General features: G+C 53.4%; 2 protein-coding genes and 1 long non-coding RNA gene across 4 annotated transcripts in view; 2 read left to right on the top strand and 1 right to left on the bottom strand.

Moving 5' to 3' along the window:
- LOC311591347 (CD177 antigen-like) overlaps positions 1-3,596 on the top strand; it is a 22,100-nt gene extending 18,504 nt beyond the window's left edge. For both annotated transcript variants that reach the window (XM_084770860.1, XM_084770861.1), the window contains 4 exons: positions 345-485; positions 2,499-2,684; positions 2,781-2,912; positions 3,140-3,596. In XM_084770860.1, the coding sequence (XP_084626986.1) occupies positions 345-485; positions 2,499-2,684; positions 2,781-2,912; positions 3,140-3,372 (692 nt within the window). In that variant the 3' untranslated portion in view covers positions 3,373-3,596. The remainder of the gene's footprint in view (positions 1-344; positions 486-2,498; positions 2,685-2,780; positions 2,913-3,139) is intronic.
- LOC311591363 lies at positions 3,363-17,496 on the bottom strand. The gene is made up of 3 exons (XR_014777085.1): positions 17,445-17,496; positions 12,674-15,414; positions 3,363-3,442 (listed from the first exon to the last, which is right to left on the bottom strand). It is a non-coding gene; the product is annotated as an uncharacterized lncRNA (long non-coding RNA).
- On the top strand, positions 7,509-12,608 carry LOC311591359 (CD177 antigen-like; the record flags this gene model as incomplete). The annotated part of the gene is given in 7 exon segments (XM_084770893.1): positions 7,509-8,530; positions 9,398-9,501; positions 10,808-10,948; positions 11,689-11,874; positions 11,966-12,097; positions 12,383-12,576; positions 12,579-12,608. Coding segments are annotated over 6 exon segments (747 nt in total). The 5' UTR covers positions 7,509-8,530; positions 9,398-9,437.

The following is a 17,496-nucleotide window of genomic DNA, read 5'->3' as shown; positions in this document are numbered from 1 at the left end:
AAGGCTGAGAATGGGGGCAGCAGTGCAGCTGTGCACCTGGGGGAGAAGGGCAGCTTCCAGCCATGGGGAAGGCGCGGGTAGGGGTGGAGCAGGCAGAGTCCAGGTCTGCTTTGTAGGAGGAGGGCAGCTGAGAAATGAGGAAATGACCAAGCCCCCCCCCCCCAACTGTGCCCACTGTGAGGTGTGGGAGTGCTTGGAGGCTTTGAGTTCACAGTCCCTCCTCCACACAGCCAGGCCCTGGGGGACATGGTTCAGACTGGTGCCCTCCCCTAGCCCAGAAGCTGCTGGCGACAGACATGGTGGGCTCCCTGACTCTCAGCCACCCTGGGTTTTCCTCTCCACAGGTGCGCTGAGCTGTCACAGGGGGATCATGTTGAAGTTTGGCAGCAGCTTCGCTAAGGAAGCTGTCGAGTGGAGTTCATACTACTCCCAGGTGTGTGAGCCTCAGGAGATCTGTCAGGAGACGCTGCTGCTCGTAGACGTAGGTGTGTGCTGAGATGGAGGGCCAACCCTCTTCCCCCACCCATCCCCCCCATCTCCCCACCCCTACCCTCCACAACACCGCCCATCCCCCACCCCACTGCCCTCACCTCTCCACTCACACCCTCCTATCCCTCACAACCCACCCCCCCATCCCCCACCCCCCCCATCTCCTCACCCCCTCACTCCCTTACCCTCCCAATATCTCAACCCCCTAGCCCCCCAACCCCTCACTCCCTTACCCCCCCACCCCCATCCCCCCACCCCACAACCCATCCCCCCACACCCCACACCCCCCATGACACCACCCAACCCCCACCCCACTATCCTCCCACCCCACCCCCATCCCCCACCCTCCCATCCCCCCATCCCCCACACCCCCCATGACACCACCCAACCCCCCACCCCACTATCCTCTCACCCCCATCCCCCACCCCCCAGCCTCCCATCCCCCATCCCCCACACCCCCCATGACACCACCCAACCCCCCACCCCACTATCCTCCCACCCCACCCCCATCCCCCACCCTCCCATCCCCCCATCCCCCACACCCCCCATGACACCACCCAACCCCCCACCCCACTATCCTCTCACCCCCATCCCCCACCCCCCAGCCTCCCATCCCCCATCCCCCACACCCCCCATGACACCACCCAACCCCCCACCCCACTGCCCTCCCACCCCCAACCCCCAACCCTCACCCCATCCCCCACCTCCCATCCCCCCATCCCCCACTCCCCTCCCCTGGCACTGCTCCAGGCCTGGCCATGCCCTGGATTCTATGCCCTACAATTACTGCCTGGCTCCCTCGAGCCTGGGGTCTCTCTGACTGCCCTCTCTGCCCTTGTCTTGCTGGGTGGTGACACATGGTAGCCCCACGCCCAGAGAGGAGACAGACCGGTGATGGAATGCAGGGACCCCGATGACCTCTGTGACTTGAGCTGGGCATGTGACTCAGTTGGTGCAGTGCCTGTGTAGCCTGCATAAAGCCCTGAGCTTGATCCCAGCACCAGACGTGCCTGAGACACCAATGCGGGCAAGAAAGAGACAGTTACATTGAAATTCAGTGCCAGCCGGGCATGGGGGAGCACGCCTTTAATCCCAGCACTAGGGAGGCAGAGGCAGGTGGATCTCTGTGAGTTCGAGGCCAGCCTGGTCTACAAAGCGAGTCCAGGACAGCCAAGGCTACACAGAGAAACCCTATCTCAGGAAAAAAAAGAAAGAAAGAAAGAAAGAAAAGAAAAGAAAAAAATAAATTCAGTGCCATTCTCACCTGTATAGTGACTTCAAAACCAGACTGGGCTATCTGAGACTGTCCCCCCTAGACTGGGCTATCTGAGACTGACCCCAGACTGGGCTATCTGAGACTGTCCCCCCTAGACTGGGCTATCTGAGACTGACCCCAGACTGGGCTATCTGGGACTGACCCCAGACTGGGCTATCTGGGACTGACCCCAGACTGGGCTATCTGAGACTGACCCTAGACTGGGCTATCTGAGACTGACCCCAGACTGGGCTATCTGAGACTAACCGAGAGAACAGAAGAAAAAACTAGTGAGAGAAGCAGAGCTAGAAAAGGGAGTGAAGGAGGGAGGGAGGGAGGGAAGGGAGGATGGGTGGGAGGAAGGGAGGATGCCGAGTGCCTGTCTGGGGGCTCTGCTGAGCCACCAAGACCTTTTGTAACCTTACAGGGAAGTGGGAGAGGAGCCCAGTGTGGGCCTGATGGGCAGAGTGTAGAGAGGAAGCCAGCAGGGTAGAATAGATAGATGACCAGAGTGAGGCTGCAGCATGCCGCAGGGGGGTTGAGCTCAGGGGACATGTGTGGAGAGGCCCTAGCAAGCAGAGCTGCAAGGGGCAGAGCAGAGGAGCCAGTCTGCCAGACTCGGGACAGGGTCTGTCTTCTTGTCACTGGGGACTGTGTTCTGCCTGTGCCTGGGAGGGACCAACAGTTGGGCCCCCAGGTCTTGCCACCCTCCCCTTCTGAGCATGCCTTCCACTCTTGTACCCCCCCTCCCCAGGACAAAAATCACTCCTAATAGGGAGCAAAGGCTGCAGCCATCCTGGGGCCCAGAGCAACGCTGGGGTCTCCATATACTCCCGACCCCCTGGAATGCTGGTCGCTTCCTATACCCGTTTCTGTTCCACCAGACTGTGTAATGGAGCCAGCAGCAGCAGCGTCCTGCTAACCTCCCTCCCCCGTCCAGGTATGGGATCCAGGGATGCGGAGGGACCCTAGACACTTGGGGTGGCCGTAGTGGAGAGTATGCAGTGCACTCCCCAACTTTTCTCTCTGTCCTCAGCTACCCCTCCCCCCGGAGACCTGCGGTGTCCTGTGTGCGCGCAAATAGGGTCCTGCTCTCAGGACACCGACTTTGTCACCTGCCCTCAGGGTACCACTCACTGTTATAAAGGTGACCTTAGGCTCCAGGGAGGTGAGTACAGATGGTGGGACCGCAGGGGCGGAGGGCCTGGACCCCTGGGTCTGAGGGGGGAGGTGCTGGGAACCTGGATCCCGATTGGAGGAAAGAAGGCGCGGGATTTAGATTCCGGGTTCCAGGGGGAAGGCAGGGGTCCGCAGTTCCTGGGTCTGAGGACTAGGGCCTGGGCTTCCCGGCACTGCCCATCTGTGCCACCCTGACTGGCCGTCCCCCCCCTCCAGGTGGACTGTCTTCCACGGTGAGCATTCAGGGCTGCATGGCCTCACCCACCAAATCCTTACTGGGTGACTCCAAAACCATCGGGATCTTCTCCGCAAATGAAGTCTCTGAGGACGGGGATGAGTACAGTGATGAAAGTCACGGGAATCTTACCGATGGAGGTGACCTGGCCTCTTCCCCGGCTTGGGTGTTAGGCCTCACGGCTCTTCTTATATCTTTGCTTAGAGGGCTTTGAACTCTCTGCTGAACCCACTTCCGTGTTCTGTGTTGGCCACCCCTACCCAGCGCTCCCTCAACTTCATAACCTAAGGACCGTGCTGTCGGGGTGCTTCCATCCCTCAGTCATCCCTCCCCCTCACACCTCCGCCTACTGTTGTTTATATCGGGGAGCCTCTGAACTCACCCTGCTGCAAGCGGACCCCACACATGCGCTAAATAAAGTCACTGTTGTTTCTCCAAGGACTGGGTTTCTCTGTGTGTGGAAATGATGGCTCAGTGGGGTTCGTGAGAGACTCGCTGCCAGGGCCCGCCCCCCCCCCCCCGTGTCTGCCCCGCCCCCCCTGTGTCTGCCCCGCCCCCTCTGTGTCCACCCCACATCTTCTTGACAACCCTTGGCTTCAGGGAGCCCTCCTGGGGTGCTGCAGTCAGTCCCTGGGCTTCCCTGTGACCTAGAAGGGCAGGAGGCTGAGTCTCTCAGCTTCCTCACTAGTCAGGGCCACAACAAAGGGCTTTGCCTCACCTGAGCGGCTGGGCAAAGGCTGTGAGGAACACAAAAATCAGGCTAATTGACATGGGGGGGGGGAGATGAGTTGAGAAAAGGCTGGGCATGGTTTCTTAGGGCCATTACACCAGGTGAGTGCTGCCATGGTAGGCTTGAAAAAGCGAGGATGAGAGCATACATACAACACACTGAAACACACACATACACACTCACAACACACTGACACACACACATATACACACTCACAACACACTGACACACACACATATACACACAACACACTGAAACACACACATATACACACAACACACTGAAACACACACATATACACACTCACAACACACTGACACACACACATATACACACAACACACTGAAACACACATATACACACAACACACTGAAACACACACATATACTCACAACACACTGAAACACAAGAACACTGAAACAACACACACACAACACACTGAAACAACACACATACACATGGACACATACACTCACAGCACACACTGAAATACACACATATACACACTCACAACACACTGAAACACACACATATACTCACAACACACCGAAACACAAGAACACTGAAACAACACACATACACTTGGACACACATACACTCACACATACTCAAAACACACACTGAAACACACATTCATAACACGTACTGAAACACACACACACACACCACACACATATACACTCACAACACACACTGAAACACATACACACCACACACACACAGAGTCAGTCATTTTTCATCCCAGGCTGAAACCTACGTTGCCCAACAGCGGCTCCATGAGAAGGGCACAGTGTCCATGTTGCGGCGTCACAGTCCTCTTGGGACCCCACATGGGCTGAATACGGCTCTCTATGTAACAAGCCCTGGCTGGCCTGGACTCGCCTTGTAGACCAGGCTGGCCTCGAACTCACAGAGATCCGCCTGCCTCTGTCTCCCAAGAGGTGGGTATGGGGTCAGGGTGGGGGGTATGGGGGGTGTGTATGAAGGGGCTGGGGTACAAGCACTTTTGAAATTGTTGAAAGCAGCCTTTAGGTTGAAAGGACCTTGAAAAAGGACCTTATCCACCAAAGATGCTGGAAGCAACAGTGGACATGGGTTGTACCACCATCTGTGTGCCGCCTCAATGACTGTTCTGTCAACTGGGCTCAACAGAGCTACCTCTTCCCTTTCAAAAACCTGTTAAAACTTTCCTGTAGAAAATACTTCCTCAAGCTGAGCAGTGGTGGCACACCCCTTTAATCGCAGCACTCAGGAGGCAGAGGCAGGTGGAGCTCTACGAGTTCGAGACCAGCCTGGTCTACAAAGCGAGTTCCAGGACAGCCAGGGCAACACAGAAAAACCCTGTTTCAAAAAAAAAGAAAGAAAAGAAAAGAAAAAAGAAAGAAAGAAAGAAAATAAAGCAAAGAAAAGGAAAAAAGAAAATAATTCCCTGTTCATTTCTCATACCATGTTTTTTGTGCAGTTCAATAAATTCAGGACAAAACAGCTCTTTGTTATGTGTAGGGACCTCAGAGTCAGCTCAGAACACCCCAAGACAAAGGGCTCAGCATAAGCCAGGTGTGGTACAGCACTCAGGAGGCAGAGGCAGGTGGATCGCTGTGAGTTCAAGGACAGCCTGGTCTACAAAGTGAGTCCAGGACAGCCAAGGCTACACAGAGAAACCCTGAAGGAGAGATAAACCTGTTTTTGTTATGACCCCAAGTGTGGGATCAGAAAGGTCTTGTGAGAACAGGTGAGGTTAATCCACTAGAAAACAAACCACCTCGTTTAGGAGCTTGATTGTTGTCAGCTGAAAAGATCCTGTGAGCGGACTCTGGGAGGAGATATGTAAATGAGCCCAGAACTGGAGGCGGGGCCTTTGGAGACTTGGGATAGATTTGGCTGTTGAACGCTGCACTTCGAAACGCTCTTAGAGAGAACCGCTCAAGGGAAGGTTCTGGGTTCTGGTTACTCCAGGTTCCAGCAGAAGAAATCCTGCTGGCAACACCAGGAGAATCATTCCTCAGAACTGATAGCCTCACAGTTTTGTTATTCTTTAATCCTCTTTTCCCATTGTTTCGCTTAGTTGGGTTGTAAGTGACATACGCTCGGTTAATAAGTTCGTAATAAAATATTTTGGTTAAGAAAACTGAACCGGGGGGCTGGAGAGATGGCTCAGTGGTTAAGAGCACCAGCTGCTCTTCCAGAGGTCCTGAGTTCAATCCCCAGCAACCACACGGTGGCTCACAACCATCTATCATGAGATCTGGTTCCCTCTTCTGGTGTGCAGGTGTACATGCAGGCAGAACACTGTATATGTAATAAATAAATAAATCTTTAAAAAAAAAAAAGAAAAGAAAAGAAAACTGAACCAACAAAACCCTGTCTAGAAAAACCAAAAAAAAAAAAAAAGAAGAAGATTTACTTGCCCCAGAAGAAACAGAGGGCAGGGGATAAGGGACAAAGGACAAAGACAAGAGATAAAGAAAGGGAGAGAAAGGTAAGTGGACAAGAAAGAAGGAAGAAAGGGGCTGAGGGAGAGAGTAGAGGGATATTTGTCCCAGAAGACCAAGGACTGTCTCTGGAAAGAGAAGAGACAGATGTGGCAAATGGCAGTTTATAAAGATGAAAGGGGGAAACCCAAGGGGGATAAGGTGCTTAATTTTAATTGGGCATGTTAATTAGTTGAGCCAAAGGGAGCTTTTGATTGCTGGACTTCAACGCTTTGATAGCTGAACCTTGGTACCCAGCCTGGGCTCACAACCATCTATAATGAGATCTGGTGCCCTCTCCTGGTGTGCAGGCACACATGTGGGCAGAACACTTTATATGTAATAAATAAATAAATAATTTTTAAATAAAAAAGGAAATGTGCTTCATTCTTTTTTTAAAATTTATTTCATATGTATACAGTATGATGACATCACATCACAGATGGCTGTGAGCCACCATGTGGTTGCGGGGAATTGAACTCAGGACCTCTGGAAGAGCAGCTGGTGCCCTTAACCACTGAGCCATCTCTCCAGCCCCGTGTGCCTCATTCTTAAATAATGTGTGTTTAGAAATTAGCTTGCATGTCTCTGAAAATTTTAATATCAACTCTTATGAATTGAAGTTATCTCCAGCACACGCTGCCCACACCTCTAAGAGAAAGAACCAGATAGAACAGGAATTAAGGGGTGCAGTTTTCTCAGATGCGTGAAGACCTATCCTATTTTTCCAGGACAAAAAAAAAAAAACAAAAAACAAACAAACAAACAAAAAAACTGGCCAAGGCCTTCCTCATCCCCTCCAGGAAATACTAATCAAACTTGCCTAAAGATCATTGAGTTCTATGATGCCAAACAGTATTTAGGACCACTATATAATGTAACCACTGTTTTTTAAAAAAACAACAACAAAAAAAAACATTTTTTAAAGATTCTTTTATTTTACGCTATGTACAAATGGTTTACGTGAATGTGCATCTATGCACCACGTTCTCACCCAGTCCTCAGAGATTTGCGAAGAGGGTGTCGGATCCAGTAGAAGAGAAATTTGGGATGGTTGTGAGCCACCGTGTAAGTGCTGAGAACAGAGCCCAGGTCCTCTACAGAATCAGCGAGAGCTCTAAACCACTGAGCCCTCCCCAGTCTCATACACACACACACACACACACACACACACACACACCTATATATAATATCCTGATGGCTCTGTGGAGTTGACTTGGTGAGTAAACCGCCTGTTGAACAAGGAGAAGGACGGGTGTTCGGATCTCCAGCTCCCAGGTAAAAGCCGTGCACAGCAAGCCGCACCTGTAACCCCAGCTCGAAGGGAATGAGACAGAATTGGTTGAGCTCCAGACCCAGTGAGAGATTCTGTCTCCAGAAATAAAGGGGAGACCAATAATAGCAATAATGGGAGGCAGCCATGTCAACATATGACGGCTACACGCGTACACACAAACCAACGCACACTTCTAGGGGAAAGGCGGCATTGTTGGGGGATGGTCTGATGTGTTTTTATGCTAATTTAAAAAAAGCCTGTAACCCCAGCACTTGGGAGGCAGAGGCAGGCGGATCTCTGTGAGTTCGGAAGCCAGCCTGGTCTACAAAGTGAGTGCAGGACAGCCAGGGATACACAGAGAGACCCTGTCTCGAAAAACGATAAAAATTAAAATAAAATTTAAAAAAAAAGGAGAATTGATATCTATGTCTAATTGAGTGGTCATCTTCACAGGACTGAGGAGGGTATCCGTGACAGCAATCTGTGCTGTCGCCTGCTCGCTGCTCATTTGTGCAGCTTGGCAGCATCTCCAGTGACACGACACAGGGCGTTCCTCACTAAAACAAAAAACAAAAAAAACCAAAATACAACAACAACAACAAAACAAAACCTTCAAGATACCACGTGACTCCGCAATTGGAGGATGCTCTCAGCAGCAACCGCCAGAGACCGTTACCCAGAAATCACTCTCTGCGCATGCGTGCATTCTGAGGCCGCCAGGCATTGGCTTCTCCGGCGACCAATGAGACGCAGCGATTCTCCAGGGTTGTCCAATGAGGCCATGAGATGAGTTCTTTCATGGATGGACCAACTTCGACTGTCTGCTCTGGCCAACTTTGCCTCCTTCGCTTGCTTTGGAGCGCGTCTGCAGGCACCTTCCAAGCCCCAGATTCCGGTGAGCACAGTCTGAAGCCAGGAAGTTTTGTTTTGTTTGTTTGTTTGTTTGTTTGTTTGCTGCTTACAAGGAAGAGGAGCAGTGAGGGACCAGATCTCCGAGCCCTGAAGAGGGAATCCAGAAGCAGGGAAAGGAGGAAGAAGCGGCCTGCGGGAGTCTTGAGTCTGAGGGAGGAGGCTATGGCGTGGACGCCTGAGTGTGATGCAGGGTGAACGGGCACTGAAGGAAGTCTCGGGTCTGAGGGAGAACTGGCTCTGGGCACCTTAAGCCGAGGGAGGAGGCCTTTGGTCTTAGGAAGCTGGGTTTACTCCCTGGGTCTTTGAAGAGAGCTCAGCTCTGGACCTTGTGTCTCCGGGAAGCATCTGGGGTCTGGCCACCCAGGACTGAAGGAGGAGGCCGGGCTTGGTTCTCCTTCATGGCACGGTGCTGGGGACCGGACGCTTCGGCCTGAAAAGGATGCTGGGTGACCAGATCCTGAGGCGTCCTGTGGGGGTGGGGGGTGATGCCACACCTAGGCTAGACACACCAGGGCCCTGAGAATCCGAGATCTGGTGGAGCTGGTCCAGGGGCCTTGAGAAGGTTCCGCCCGGGATCTCAGGTCCCGGAGACTTAACGCACAGGCCTCCTGGAGCCATCACCCTCCTCTGGGCGCTGCAGGGACACAGTCGCTGGGCTCCTGGTGTCAGGGAACCCACAGCTGACTGAGAGCTGCAACCAGGGAAGCTGAGGCACGGTAAGCCAGCTGTAACTCCCAAGTACCTCAGGACAGACTGGCTCCAGGGTCTTGTGCACCCTGAAGTTGTCTCTGGCTAGAAACGGAGGATTAAGCCCTCTCTGCCTGGCTGCATTGTCGGCTGTTCTGCACAGTTCCAGGTGCTGAGCAGCTGTCCCCAGCCTCAGAGAAGCCATGGGAGCCTGCCACCTCCAGTGCCTCCTGCTCCTCTCTCTGCTGGCCTTCCCTCCCTGCCCAGGTAAGCGTGCGGAAGAGCAGCCATCGGCACGTCGTGAGTTAAGTGTCTCTTAACTGATCGGATGAGGAGAAAACGGTGTCGGACAAGCGGGGGAGAAAACGTGTGCAAAGGGCCTGGACGGACCGTGGGTCTGTCACACCTAACTCAACCGCCCACTTTTACTCACTAGAGTCCTGCCAAATATTTAGAGAGGAAATCAAAAGATGACATGTCCCTTGGGTCATCATCAACAGTGGCTGCCGCCATATTGTCTCCCTGAGTTTCTTTTCTCATCCCCTTCTGCTGAGTTTTTCTGTTACCCTCGAATGTCCTTCATCCTCCATTTCTTCCCTGACACTGTGATGCCCCCTAGCCCGAGGCTCTGCACCTTTCTCATAGTGACAGAGAGGCCAAGTCACACGGGAGCCTATGGGACTTTCTAAGAAGTGAGAAGTTTTTAGATGTATTTTAATGTTTTTAATTATGTATAGGGGTGTGTGTGTGTGTGTGTGTGTGTGTGTGTGTGTGTGTGTGTGTGTGCCTACATGAGGGTCGGTCCTTACAAGTGCCAGGAACCCAACTCAGCACTTGGAGGAACAGCAAGGGCTTTAACCACTGAGCCATCTCTACCACCCTTTAAAATCAGAATTTTATTCTGGGGGAGACGGGAGCCTACCAGAAGTTTCTGCCATCTCAGGCCTTCTCAATTCCCCCAGAGGCCTGACATGGTTGCCTAACCCTTTAAGAGAACCCGAGGGCTGCTGGGTGGTAACTAAGGTCGGGGGAGAAGTGGAGTGGGCTCAGGGAGACCCACGACAGGCGGGCAAAAGGCCCTGTGAAACACTAGAGGGGGCGCCACAGGGCTCAGGCTCTGCAGAGACCTTACAGCGTGAGCCACAGGGTTTCCTGGGGTCTGCAGCGGGGTCTGAGCCACAGGGTTTCCTGGGGACTGCAGCATGGGCTGGAGAGAAAGAAAGGCTAAGATTGGGGGCAGCATTGCAGCTGTGCGCCTGGGGGAGAAGGGCAGCTTCCAGCCATGGGGAGGGCGTGGGTGGGGGTGGAGCAGACAGTGCAGGTCTGCTTTGCAGGAGGAGGGCAGCTGAGAAATGAGGAAATGACCAAGCCCCGCCCCCCACTGCGCCCACTGTGAGGAGTGGGAGTGCTTGGAGGCTTTCAGCTCTGAGTCCCTCCTTCACGCAGACAGGATGTCCCAGCCAGGCCACGGGGACGCGGTTCAGACTGGTGCCCTCCCCTAGCCCAGAAACTGCAGGCGACAGACATGGTGGGCTCCCTGACTCTCTGCCACCCTGGGTTTTCCTCTCCACAGATGCGCTGACCTGTCACAAAGGAATCATGTTGAAATCAGGCAGTAACTTTCTGAAGACGCCGATTGAATGGAAGCCATTTGGGACCACACAGAGTGCACCTGGGGAGATCTGTCAGGAGACGCTTCTGCTCATAGGCGTAGGTGTGTGGGCGGAGCTGGAGGGCCACCCTCCTAAGTCGGCCCATCCCAGCGCTGGCCTGGATTCTATACCCTGCAGTTCTGCCCAGCTTCCCTAGTGCCCGGGGCCGCCTCTCTCTATGCCTTGTTCTGCTGCCCTACAGTGAGGGTACAGAAGGGAGGCCCTTTGCTAATTAGGGGGCAAGCCTTGGGAGGTATGTGCTGTGATGCCAGCATGGGGCTGTGCGTGGGCACGGTCATCTACGTCTGCAGCAATGTAGGGAGTTCAAGAGCAGCCTGCACTAGATGAGGGGGGGGTAGGGAGGGGGGGAAGGGGAGGAAGAGTGAGGGAAAAGGGAAGGAGGGAGGGATGGAGGAAGGATGGATGCTGAGTGCCTGTTTGGGGCCCTGTAACCTTACAGGGAAGTGGGAGAGGAGAGAGAAACAGGCCACACGGAGCCCAGTGTGGGCCTGAAGGGCAGAGTGTGGAGAGGAAGCCAGCAGGATAGAAGAGAAGACCAGAGTGAGGCTGCAGCATGCCGCGTTGGGGGGCGGGGGGCGCTCAGGGGACATGTGTGGAGAGGCCCTAGCAAGCAGAGCTGCAAGAGGCAGAGGAGAGGAGCCAGCCTGTCAGACTCGGGACAGGGTCTGTCTTCTTGTCACTGGGCACTGTGTTCTGCCTGTGCCCGGGAGGGACCAACATCTGGGCTTCCCCACCCTCCCCTTCTGAGCATGCCTTCCACTCTTGTACCACCCCCCCTTAGGTGAAAAATCTCTCATATTGGGGAGCAAAGGCTGCAGCAATGCTGGGGATGAGGAGATCAAAGATGTCAGGGTGTATTCCAGTGGACCCGAAATAGTGGCTGCCTCCTATGTCAACTTCTGTGACACTGATCTGTGCAACGGAGCTAACAGCAGCAGCGTCCTGCTCGCCTCCCTTTCTCCTTCAGGTATGGGATGTGGGGACACAGGAGCTCAGGGAGCTGCCTGTGGCTGCAGCTGAGGGCAGCGCTGGACCGTCCCGTCCTCCTCTCTCCTCAGCCACTTTTGAGCCAGGAACCACCAAGTGTCCAGTCTGCTTGGAGCTTCAGAGTTCCTGCTCCCACGAGTCCAACATTGTCTTCTGCCCTAAGGGCACTGGTTGCTACACAAGTGAGCTCAAGGTTCAGGGAGGTGAGTGCTGAAGGCTGCATCTCCAGGGTGAGGGTCATGTGACCATGACTCCAGGGGTCAGCAGGAGGGACGGGGACCGAGTCCTGGGTCTCAGGAGGGAGGGCAGAGGCCTGCACTGCTGTGGCAGACAAGGTGTGGCTGGAGTCTAGAACCCTGGGTCTGAGGAGGGGTTCAGGACTTGGACCTAGGCTCCTGGGTCCTCAGACTCCTGGGTCCTTTCTTAGGTTGACTAAACTATATACCTCCCTGCTGCCCCCAGCCCCTGACTGGATCTTCCTATTCCAGGTGGGCTCAATGCCATTTTTAGCATTGACGGATGCCTGGTCTTTCCTGCCAACAATTTATTCGAACACCAAAATCCAATTGGGATTTTCACCGTGACGGAAGCCCCTGATTTACTGACTGGAGATTCCGTGTCCCATATCCTTGTCCCTCGCACCTCCCGGGCGTTGATGTTAGGGCTGGGGCTCCTCTCCTCCCTTTGTCTGGAGGGCTTTGTCCTCTCTGCTGAACCCCTCTCCCTGCCATTCTTTGCTTGTTGGCCACCCCTACCCAGCGCTCCCCTGGCTTCATAACCTAAGGACCGAAGACTCGGAACTGTCAGCCCGCGCTGTCCGGGTGCCATTGTCATCCCTCAGTCACCCCTCCCCCTCACACCTCCGCCTCCTGTTGTTTGTATCCGGGAGCCTCTGAAGTCACCCTGCTCCAGGGCGGACACCACACATCGGCCACAGACGCGCAATAATAAAGTCACTGTTGTTTCTCCACATTCTGGTTTCTCTGTGAGGACATGAGGGTACTCGGTAGGATTCTTTGAGAGACCAGCTGCCAAGGCCTGTGAGGGATCCATGGAGTTGGCCTGACCTATCTGCCTTGAGAGGTCCCTGGCTCCTGGGGCACAAGATGCCTTCTAGTTCTTGAAAGGCTGGTGCACTCCCTCAGGCAGTTGGTGTTAGACAATACTCTTTTATGCCCTGTGTAGCCTGCAAACATCATTGTATCCTAGCAACTACAAATGTGTTTGCCCTGGCAATTGCCATTATGTTCTGTTTCTGATAAAGGTCTACAAAGTCTGATTGCTCTCAATAAAGTTGTCCCAGCTTAAGTCCTGCTGTGGCCCCGCCTACCGGCCCAGTTTAAGTCCTTGTGGTCATATCAGGGGACCTTGGCCCCTCAAGTAAGTATAGCCTGGCCTCCATGGTGTTGTGTGACAACACACACATTTGCTCACCCCATATTAGGACCCAAGTACAGATGCCACCCAAATCAAACTTGGTGAAACAGTGAGTTGGTTTGTTTTTTTTAATTTTTGAAATTATATATACATCTTTTGCCTGCATGTATGTCTGTGTGCCACATATGTGCCTGGTGGGAGCCAGAAGTGGGAGTCAGATCCCCCGGGGAGGAAGCTACAGATGGTTTTGAACTACCATGTGGGTGCTAGGTATTGAACCTGGGTCCTCTGGAAGAGCAGCCAGTGCTCTTAACCCCTGAGACATCGCTTCAGCCCCTGTGTTTGTCTTTGTTTGGTTTGTTTGTCTGTTTTTTGTTTTGATTTTTCATTGTTTTAATTTTTTAAATTTTTTCTTTGATTCTTTGTGAACCTCACATCATGCACCCAAATCCCACTCATCTCCCTCATCCTGTCATATCTGCCCACCGCCCTTGCACCTCCCCCACAAAAGAATATAAAATAAGATCGAATTAAAAAAAAAAAAAACACCTTGTCGTGGAAGCTGTAGTGTGTTCCAGTGTGTCACACAGTTTACCCTTTTGTGTGCATATCTTTACGTGCAGTTGTTCATTGCAATGCGGTCTGTTTTGAGGCCTCTGGTTCCTGCCTCACTGTCAAGACTGCATCCTCACAGGGACCTCTCTTGGACATCCTGTTGTTGCCCTGAGTCATGGAGACCCTGAAGCTTTGGATCTGCAGCACACACACTTCACATGCTCCTACAGATCATAGATGGGGCAGATGTTGGGGTGGAACAACTCCAAGCCCTGGATCTGGGTCTGGGAGATAGCTGGTCAGCTGGTGAGCTTTCCTGTGTCCCCACCACAAGAGCAACCTCTGCAGCACTGCCTCAGGGAGCCCACCCAGTGCCGCAGCCGGAGAAGAGCAGGGTCAGCTCTCCTGCTCTCAAGTCCTCAAGCCCAGCTCACCGGAGCCTTCACCACAAGGGCCAGCTCTACTGTGCTGCCCAGGAGAGATACAAGACCTGCTCTCCCACCTGCTGCAGGCAGGAAGAGGCAGGGGCATCTCTCCTTTGCCTAAAACCACCCCTTGGCAGACTAGGGGTTAGGGACACATCTCCCACACTCAGGGCCTTAAGCTCAGCCAGTTCTCCTGTGGGTGGTGGCTGGCCAGGGGCAGGGCCAGCTCGATACAGTGCCTCAGGCAGCAGTGCAGACCAGGGACATGTGCATGGTTTTTTTTGGTGGTGACATGGGCCTGGGACATCAACACAGACCCAGGCTGCCATAGGGCCACGCACCCAGACATGTCCCCCTGGCAGCAGCCCAGGCCAGGACCTCACCGAGACGCCCTCACGTCTGCCTTGTTCCCTACTGCCATAGTCTCCAGTTCGGCTGCTCTCCAACCCCTCAGCATTCACTTTCTCTTTCCTGCTTCATCTTTCCCATCTCCCCACCACACGTCCATCCCATTGTAGTGGTGCCCATGGCACGTGCTTGGGTGTCTCAAACTAATGAGTTTCATATCCGTATGGGGGAGGGCTTACTTACAGGAGCAGAAATGCCTCAAACGCAGCTGTATCACCGCAGCCAACGCCAGCCTGAGTGACAAATCAGAAAGCTAGAAACCTGGAACACCGCACAGCCTGCAGGCAGGTCAAGAGACTGGAGGGTGTTTCTGTTTTGTTTTGTTTTGGGGTTTTTTGTTTTTGTTTTTTGTTTGTTTGTTTTGTTTTGTTTTGTTTTTTGTGTCTGGTGCCTCAGTTGGTGGAAGCCTCTTGCAGCTCAGCTGGGGGGTTCTACTTCCTCGAGGAAGCAGCAGGTCTGCTGTTAGCGTTTCCTTTACACCTTGCCTTGTCTGAGAGGAGCCTTTTCCTGTTAAGCCAGGCAGAGAGGGGTCTTTTGAGTCTGCTGGGTTTCAGGGACTTCCTGAAGGTAGTTTGAGTGTTCATCTTTGTTCATCTTTCAGCTTAAGGAGCTTCCCGGCATGGTGGGATGTTTCAATCTTGGAGAATCTGTTACACAGCGCTCCACCCTTTTCTCTAGCTTTTTTTTTTTTAAATCTCCTCTTCCGCAATGATTCCAGAGCTTTAGAGGGGGTGACTATAGATGTTCACCTATGGCTAAGAAATAGGCCAGCATGTATAAACACGCCTTGAGAAGGCGGTCTGATGGGCCTACCCATCAATCATACCCACCTAGGAAAACCAGAGTTGCTGCTTCCCCACAGGAACTATGGTCTCCCCCCGGCCCCCCCCCCAAGCTACAGGTTTTTTCCTGGCTTACAGCAGCAGATGTGACCTTCCTTTTGTGGGACCGGTCTTAAATTCACTCAGAAGGCTTTACCCGTGATCACCAAGGCACGACTGCACAGGCAGGCACATTCTGCATGCCATGCTGGTATTTCAGCCCACAGGGCTCACAGCCAAGAAGAAAGGTTGGCCAAGGCTCTCCACCAGCAGCCTGCACCGAGGAAGCCAGCCAGCTTAAGCTCTTCGCGTCCTGCAGTCCACAGCGTCTTGAGCAATAGTGTCTTCTTATTGCTTAGGTTCAGTACCTCGTCCTCTGTGGGCTCCTTTGTGTGTTTCCCCAGCATCGCATAATTCTCCAACCCTTACACGCTCCCTCTGTGAAATGGATGGCGTACTTGCCCCGGAGCCTGTTGTAGCTGCTGAAGGAACTCTACCAGGACGGGAGCACGGCAGACATGGCTCAGGCAGACCTTGCCCCTCCCCGCCTTGCTACAAACCATTTAGATGACATGCCTAAAGCTACCCACCAAGGTCTATTCCCATATCTGGCCGCTTCCCTCCTCCTGAGGCTGACTGCCAAGGTCCAGCTGTCAAAATATTGAAGTCCAGCAATCAAAAGTCCCCTTTGGTAGCTGGGCGTGGTGGCGCACGCCTTTAATCCCAGCACTACTCAGGAGGCACAGGCAGGCGGATCGCTGTGAGTTCGAGGCCAGCCTGGTCTACAAAGCTAGTCCAGGGCAGCCAAAGCTACACAGAGAAACCCTGTCTGGAAAAATCAAAAAAAGAAAAAATCCCCTATGGTTCACCCAATTAGCATGCCCAATTAAAATTAAACACCTTCTCTTAACCCAGGGTTTCCCCCCTGGTACCTTTATAAATGAGCATTTTCCTATGGGCCATGTCTGTCTCCTCTTTCCAGAGGCAGTCCTTTCCCCTCTCCGCCTCTGGGAGAAATACTCCTTTGTTCTCTTCTCTTTCTCCTTTGTCCTCTGTCTCCAGTCTTTGTCTCTTATTCCCTGTCCCCTGCCCGTCTGGGACAAATAAATCCCCTTTGTGCTGAGAACTTGGTCTAGGGGGTGTCCTGAGCCAGTATTGCTCCTTTCGCCAACGCCATAGCTTGGGGTTAGCCCACAGGACCCACCTCTTCCTTAGCCCAGTCCTTGTACATTGGGACCTCCAGGCACCCCAACGGCGGCTGATGGGTGAGTTTTCCCCTAAACTCCTCGCAGCCCTGCGCTTCTGATGAGCACACACTCTTCAGTTCTGCTTGGTTGCCGAGCTGTCCTTTCACCGTTGCTGGCCGCACTGCCAGAGTCTGGAGCCCCTCCTCTATCCAAAAATGACACTGACAGGTCCCGGACTTCTTCAGGGGACAACTATGTCCTTTCTCTTGGTGATAACCCCTCGTTCCCACAAATCTCCCTATCGCCTCTCGGCCCACCAGCCTCTGCCGGTGATGGAATAGCTTCCTCCACCCAGGAAAGTCATACTCAATATTAACTGTGCACCTTAGCACCTAAGAATAGCTCTGGCACCTGAACGCGTCTGCTTTCTCTTCTGTCTGCTCCAAGCCCTCTGCGTGACTCCTACACCCGCTGAACTTTTCTACACCCGGTTGTCTCATATACAATCTGTTTCATGACAGATCCAGAAAGCTCTGCGAACTGCAGGAATACTGACAGCCCAGCCTTCTGTGCCCATCAGCTGCGATGCCTGCGCCCTGGCATGGGTAGGAGTCACAACAACAAAATCCTGCCCTGTGTCCAATCGGCCGGCACAGACCCGCCTCCACCGCAGTAGCACGCTACCCATGCAGCCAGCCTTGCTGTCCTTACAGCCCGAGCCACCTCAAAGTTCCCAACAGCCACCATTGCTGTACAGCTGCGCGGCTACACACTCACCCTTCGCCATCACTGCATCCGCGCCACAGACAATGATGCTGCAGGCCACGCC

The sequence above is a fragment of the Acomys minous genome (genome assembly GCF_964271855.1).
Source record: "Acomys minous genome assembly, chromosome: 20".
Lineage (NCBI taxonomy): Eukaryota > Metazoa > Chordata > Mammalia > Rodentia > Muridae > Acomys > Acomys minous.
This window is presented reverse-complemented; position numbering and strand designations above follow the sequence as displayed.